Genomic DNA, 7,170 nt, shown 5'->3' with positions numbered 1-7,170 from the left:
CCACCACCCCCCAGAAAAAAAGAAGAGAAAGCAATAGTTCAAGGTTCAAACGGCGTCACTTTTGCGTCTGTCCCCCCAAATTGATCTAATATCTTGTCGTCATCTTCTGGGTTTCATCGATTTGGCTGTGAAAAAAACCTTCGGAGGTACGATTTTTCGAATCTATCTTCTCTATATACTGGAATTCTGCAGAGGAATTTAGTTTGAGCTTTTTGCTTATTAGTTTCTCCTTATTTTTATCGATCTTCAGATTATTATTATTATTTATTATTTTGCCCAAAATTGACAAGCAAAGGTTGCATTTTCAGGTAAACTTCCTTTTTCTGTTCATGAAAATCAAAAGATCCGTTACATTTTACTCTGTCTATGAATTTATACATTGCATTTTTTTGAATGACTGTTAACTGTTAAAAATGTTTGGTGATTTTTCCGTTTTTGTTAAACATTTATCAGTTTCAAGAGGAGTAATAGCTTGTTACTTTCATGAGGAAAAAAAATGATGAATTGATATTTTCTGGAAACTGATCCTTTTTGAACTAAAGTAAAAAAGCTCTTTTTTAGATACTAAAAGAATACATAAAAAGACTAAGCTAAATTAGATAGAGCAAGCAACTACAGGAGAAGAAAAAGAAGAAGAGAGAAGCCGAGTTGCATCAACTCGGAAAGGGAATAAGTAGTTTGAAAATTTGGGAACTCTATTGTGGGTGCATAGATTGAAAAAGAGAAGCTGTGAGGATTTCAAGTATCTTCTTGTAGAAAGTGTTGAATTTTGTGCTGAGGAATTATGGATAAACAGTTTATTTCAGCCCATTCTGAAAATAAAGAGGAAAAAAGATCCCTTTTGACCTGATTTGGATTCTATAACACAATATAGTTAAAAATATTTGTTCTAGGTGTTGATATGAATGGTTGTCAATATTCAAGAAAGACGTCAAATCATTTTCGCTGGTAGTCTTTATAAGTTCTTTATTTTTCCTATGGTACACATTTTCTCTTTACCATCAGCCCATCAACTATTTAGAAAATCTAATTAACAATTTTGGCCGAGTTCTCAAGTTCAAAAGAAGTTAAAGTAGAGAACATTCTAATGAACCACATTTTCCCAAAGTATCTAGACGTAAATTATTTTTTCAAAGAGTTCATATATTGGAATTAGCTATATTCTTCTTGCTCAATAGATGTTTTAGCAAGTTGAATTTTTAAATACCTGATCAAGAGATATTAAGGACTGACACTAGGTGATTTCTTCTAATTTGCCCAAGCCTTGTACTTGTGGGACATAGTAGGTGCGCTCAAGAGATAATAAGAATAGTCAAGGTGAGCTCAAGCAGGCCTGGACACCATTGTCATTAAAAAACTGAAAGCAATTGTGTTTGTTCTTAGAAACAAACTTTGTTTTAGGGAAACTAAATGCAATATAATTTCTGGAACAAGAAACAATTTAAAGACAGAGGCAAGAAAGAAGATGTGAGATATTCTGAAAATTATAGTAGAATTTAGTGCCTTGAGTTTTGGTTAAATTCCTTTGTGAAAATGTGAATTCAATAACAGCATCAGTCACACTGATTAAATATAATGACAATAACTTGAAGGTGGTAGTGTTTGATATCTTGATAGTTTGAAGAATGATCTAGTCTGTATGCAATACTTAAGACTGACATGTAGTCATATTAGCTATATTGAGTTGACCTATGTTGAATTGGTGAATGCATGACCTTGTTGCGTTCATCTCTAGAAAGGGATAAGGAAAGACAACACGTAAAATGTCACAAATTGCTGAAATGTTAAAAAAATAAAAGATCTCTATCTTCTTTTCACAATCTTGTCTCGAAATTTTCATGTTAAAGGAATTATGTTTGGCTATCCATATATCTCTTGCCATGAATGGTTATCTTACACTATCTCTTTCACTGAAGGGTGGAAAAGTACACAACATGAGGGCCATATTTTGTGGCAATCTGGAATTTGACGCTCGCCAGTCAGATGTTGAGCGGCTTTTCAGAAGATATGGGAAGGTTGATAGGGTGGATATGAAATCTGGTATACTACCTTTTCTTGACCTTAAGTTGTTTTCTGGTTATTTTTTGAAAGGAAGCAATCTCTTAGAGATAGAAGCCTAAAGGGTCAAGGTAAACTGTGTGTTTACATTTGTTTCCGGCATGCCTATTATGTTTGTTGAAGGACTAAACCACAATTATGTGGAGAAGTTCTTGGAAAATTTAAAATGAATGTGTTCTGTTTTAATAGTTTATCCATATACGTGTATGTTGTTTTCCCATGGAAATTCAAGTTTTTGGTATTTGTTCTGATAGATGGCTTTATGTTTATTGAATTGTATCCTCATAAAAGTTAGCTGTTATTTTCTTTCTGATTGTTCGAAATGTTCTCTCTAAATTGTTTTATCCGGAGAAAAAGCAAGTTCTTGTGTAGTTGAACTCCCAATCTCAATAATTTCTTTGGCGCAGGATACTTGGGAAATTCCTAGATCTTCCTGGATGAAGGGTTCTCCGCCTTTCTTTTTTTGGCTTGTGCCCAAGATACATACTCTTATGTTTATCTAAAAGAACCACTATGATCTGCCATGGTTCTACCATCATACAATTTACTGAGACCATTGCCTTTGCATTCCTCATGACCTTTGCTCAGTCCTCGATATCCGACATGTTTCAACATAGATAGCATGACCATCTCGGATCCAGTGGCAGCTGTTGAGTTCCTTCATACAGATTTTTCTTTCCCCTTCCCCCCTTCCCCCCTCATTCGTGGGGGGTTTTGGGTGGTAAGTTTGATCTAGTTGCATTCTGTAGTGTGGCTGATATTTATTTGCAGGAGGCATCTGAACTGACCTTTATGTATGAAAAATTTAACTGAATTTTTTTGGTTTGATTTCATGGCACTTCGGTTTTGTAGGATTTGCTTTCGTTTATATGGAGGACGAGCGAGATGCTGATGATGCAATTAGAAGACTTGACAGGATAGAGTTTGGTAAAAAGGGACGCAGGCTTCGTGTAGAATGGACTAAGGTATGATGTTGTTGAATCGTGAAGTTGCAGCACCATGACCGATAATATTTACAGCATCAGTTTGGTGTGGAAATTCTGCACTTTTTTTGTGTTATAACTTATATGCAGAACTGAACTGACTAAGTTGATGTTATAGCAGGATCGTGGTAGTAGGAGGCCTGAAATTTCCAGAAAACCTGCTGCGAATACTAGACCTTCAAAGACTTTATTTGTCATCAACTTTGATCCAGTTCATACTCAGACAAGGGACATAGAGAAGTATTTTGAACCATATGGTAGAGTATCAAATGTTCGAATTAGAAAGAATTTCGCGTTTGTTCAGTATGAGTCAGTGGATGATGCTAGCAGAGCATTAGAAGCAACAAACATGAGGTTAGCAGTTTAGAAGATTCTTTGATGAGTATTGTACTTTCCTTGCTTGTAATTCATACATATCATTGTTACTGTAATATTTGATTACTCTTGCTAAGTGAGTGCTTCATTTCACCTTATAAAAGATGATTAACCTCTCTGAAATAGTCAGGGAAATGACTTGAGTATAGACTGTAGGCACAAAATGTTGAAGGGTCATTTTTCCTTCATCAGTTCATTGCTATGGTCTTACTTATTTCTGGAGATTAATTGTAGGTGTTCCTTTTCTATCTAGGTAGATATAATTGAGAATCAGTAGACAACCTCATTGCCCTCTTTCTTCCCACTTTTTTTTTGTTCATCGGGTACCTGGATTTCCCCATCAGTACTAGTACCAGGTAAGTTTATCCAAGTCTCAGACAAACGTGAAAAATCACTTAAGTTTTGTCTTATTGAAGATTTAAATTCTGATCTCTCGTGCTCTCCCACTTCATGTACTATTGGGTAACAACACCCTTGGTTAACACAAAAAAAATGCCATTACTGCATTTCTCTTTTTCGTGGCTGCTGCAATTCTACATTATAATTCCTTTCAAATGACTCAAATTGTATACTATTACTTCTACTCATTTGAGATTTTTTATTAAATTTGGCAGCAAGTTCATGGATCGAGTTATTTCTGTGGAATTTGCAATTCGAGATGATGATGACAGGAGAAATGATCGCAGTCCTGACAGAAGAGGTCGTGACATGTCGCCTGACAGAAGAGGTTATGACCGTCGGCGTTCACCCAGCCCATATAGAAGGGATAGGGGTAGTCCTGACTATGGGCGTGGAGCACCTCTAAACTCGAGGCCTCAGACTAGGAGAAGTCCTGAGTATGGTCGAGCCGAAAGTCCTGTCAATGAGAGATATCACAGGTCCCTTCACAATCTTTTTTTTTTTTTTTTGGTTTTTATCCTTATGTCTCACCCCCACCCTGGGGTGGGTTTATTCAAGCTGTATCCATGTCAAAACTTTTCATATATACTAATGTTGTTATGATCTTTACCAATGCAGTCGTTCACCACCGCCACGTGAGAGGTCTCGATCTTGAGAAGAAAACTTCCAACCAAAGATTTCATAAGAAAAAAACACCTTCCAGTTCAAGAAAGAAGTATCAGTTGTTTATGTTGTCTGTAGGTCTCATCGTCGTCTGGAGTTTTTAGCTTTAACCTTGGGTAGTCAACCTGCAGATTTTTACTATGTTGTACCATTTTGTACTTTAGTTTGATGTTCATTTCCATTGGTGAGTATGTTGTGTGCACTAGTATTTAAAATACTACTCATTGTTACATTAGCTTAAAAGGAGAATGTTGTTAAAAACTCCTTGATTCTATTTTTTCTGCTCTTTAGGCCATGTGCTGATTGTGAATGTCGTTGCCCATGTTTAGTGATCCTGCACACATAAAGAGTCTCACATTGAATGGTGGAGGAAGTTACAGTTGCTTTACAGTCCTTGGGGGTCGTTTTTGCAGATAAAGTTATTTCAGAATTATAATCCTGGGACTAATTTATCTTACGTGGGAGGTGGGATCGAATAATACCAAGTTGGATGGCATATCTAAGAATAAGCTCGAGATTAAATTTTATACCTTATTTGAGTGAAGGTATAAGCTAAATTATAATCTCAACCAAATAGAGTATAATCTTAATTCCAAGATATCCCACCTATCAAAACTACCTGTAGAAGAATAAAGTGGAGGCACTAATGAATTAGAGTGGATCAACTGTACGATGAATTGTGTTAATTCATTGCTGCCGTACAAATTCATGTACGCACTAATAAATTAAATGGACTAGAATATGGTGGTACGATTTGACCTATTTGAGTATGCATGTAATGTGGTGGGGTGCAGTTTTCATTGTTTGTTGGTTTGTGATTTAATGTAGTGGTTTCAATATTTATTGATCGTTGATTCCAAATTCAAATAAAAAGACACCAAACGTTACACTATTAAGTCATCTTTATCTATTGCATATAATTTACCTTATTTTAAAATGCACAAATTTAAAAGACTTTTATTTATAAAAAAAAAATTTGGGCAATTTGATAGTGTAGGAGATTTTTTATTTGTTTTTGGTTTCTCATCCGGAGCTCACATTGGAACCCCGACTAAATTCAAATAGGCACTGCAAAGTCCATTTGAGGGTAACGCTCCCAACAAGATTTTCTCTATTTCCAGGGTGCGAATTAAGACCTCTGATTAAAGGTGAAACACTTTCACCCGTGCACCACAACCCATGTTGGTGTGTAGGAGAGTGTTGTTTGTAGTTTGTAGCGTTAGCATTGAATAATGTGACCGACAAGAGACAGCGTTCCGTCGAGGTTACGTCAAGCCAAATTCCCGCACGCTCCATCTACGCTTTCCCAATCGGTACCTTTCAATTTGAATTCTCCAGGCATACGGTAGGTGCTACATATCGAAAAATAAATAGTAAAATATTTTTTCTGTCTCAATTTATACAATGGAGTTTGATTAGAAATGAGTGTTTTTTTTAAAAAAAAAAAACCCATTTTTTAAATTTATGGTCTAAAATAAGTTATAAATATTTGTGTGACTACAAATCATCTCATTAAAAGTAAAATAGTCATTTAAAAATAATTTCTAATACTAAATATAAATAAGTATCATTTTTTTAAACCGTTCAGAAAAAGTGTTTTAGATGAATTGAAACAGAAAAAATAGTATGTAATTAAAGTTATCGTTAATAATTTTAAAAAAAGGCTTAATATCTAGATAATTACTTAAACTTATATATTGTGAGATTGATTCGCAAACTTGATTAGGGACTAGATAGATATTTGAACTTGGCCAAGTGATTGAAACACACTTGCTTTTAATATATTAAATGGACCAATAATTAGATGACACATGTAATATTTTTTTAAAATGTAGTATAACTAAAATGGAATAAATACTCTTTTTAAAAAAAATTAGAAATTCACTTTTATTTTGCGTTGACTTGTCAATAGTCTTTAAAGTTCAAATATCAAATTCAACTACATATTACCAGTTGGAAATCTCATTCATCAACTCAAATATAAACTAAAAGAAAACTACAAATTTCACAAAAATTATTACAACTTTTTTTATCTTTGACTAAAAACATAGAAAAAGTACATTAAGCCCGCGGACATCAAATATTTATAAGATGATTAAATCACAAATTTAATTATAGTGTCCTCATTTTGGAACAGTTGTGTTAGCTAAGCCAAAAGCTTGATGCCTCATTAAACTTTAGATTAGTTAGATTTTCATGTAATAATTTTTTATATTTGAAAAACTGATTGGAAAAATTTGAATATGTATAGTGCATGGTCATGTCAGATAAGAAAGTGAGTGCTGAAGAAATTGATCAAAAGTCATACAGTTGACCATGTGGGGTGGGGGTGGGGGTTTCAGATTTCAAGTGACTAATATCTTTTAAGTATTCCACTAATCATGTAAGTTCATGGTTTGCCTATATTTTTGTAGCACATGATTTGGTTTATAATTTAATGATTGAGGAACTTTGTATCCATCATTACTTCTCTTTTCAAAATTTGAACTTCCTCATAAACAGAGTAGACAGATATAGCAATAAAACAAATTATCCTCTCTCTTTTTTTCAAATTATTATTGCACATGTTTTTGTAGTTGAATAAGATCTACAATTAAGATCTAAGAAGAGGGAGGGAAAATATTTAGCATTTCGTCATGTTTTATTGTAAAAAAGTATATATATTACCCTTATTTAGAAATGGGACTTCAAA

The 7,170-nt window shown here is 34.1% G+C and overlaps 1 protein-coding gene across 4 annotated transcripts; it reads left to right on the top strand.

Moving 5' to 3' along the window:
* The first annotated feature begins 41 nt into the window (after positions 1-41).
* LOC102593185 (serine/arginine-rich splicing factor RS41-like) lies at positions 42-4,773 on the top strand. 4 transcript variants are annotated; one of them, XM_006339416.2, is made up of 7 exons: positions 44-146; positions 251-308; positions 1,917-2,040; positions 2,911-3,023; positions 3,163-3,395; positions 4,031-4,294; positions 4,434-4,773. In XM_006339416.2, exons 3-7 carry the CDS (start codon positions 1,935-1,937, stop codon positions 4,468-4,470), a joined length of 753 nt encoding a protein of 250 aa, XP_006339478.1. In that variant the 5' UTR covers positions 44-146; positions 251-308; positions 1,917-1,934; the 3' UTR covers positions 4,471-4,773. The 4 variants fall into 4 exon arrangements, with proteins under 4 accessions (XP_006339477.1, XP_006339478.1, XP_006339475.1 ...); XM_006339413.2 differs by having other exon boundaries at positions 3,160-3,395; XM_006339415.2 differs by lacking the exon at positions 251-308 and having other exon boundaries at positions 42-146; positions 3,160-3,395.
* Positions 4,774-7,170: the final 2,397 nt, after the last annotated feature.

The sequence above is a fragment of the Solanum tuberosum genome, unplaced genomic scaffold (assembly GCF_000226075.1).
Source record: "Solanum tuberosum cultivar DM 1-3 516 R44 unplaced genomic scaffold, SolTub_3.0 scf00010, whole genome shotgun sequence".
Taxonomy (NCBI): Eukaryota; Viridiplantae; Streptophyta; class Magnoliopsida; order Solanales; family Solanaceae; genus Solanum; species Solanum tuberosum.
This window is presented reverse-complemented; position numbering and strand designations above follow the sequence as displayed.

Bases quoted from the DNA above. Each gene is read 5' to 3' on its own strand.
- LOC102593185 (XM_006339415.2), top strand. From the start codon at position 1,935: ATGAGGGCCATATTTTGTGGCAATCTGGAATTTGACGCTCGCCAGTCA. The intron at 3,396-4,030 runs GTTAGCAGTTTA...TAAATTTGGCAG, and splicing joins TTAGAAGCAACAAACATGAG to CAAGTTCATGGATCGAGTTA. The intron at 4,295-4,433 runs GTCCCTTCACAA...TTACCAATGCAG, and splicing joins GTCAATGAGAGATATCACAG to TCGTTCACCACCGCCACGTG.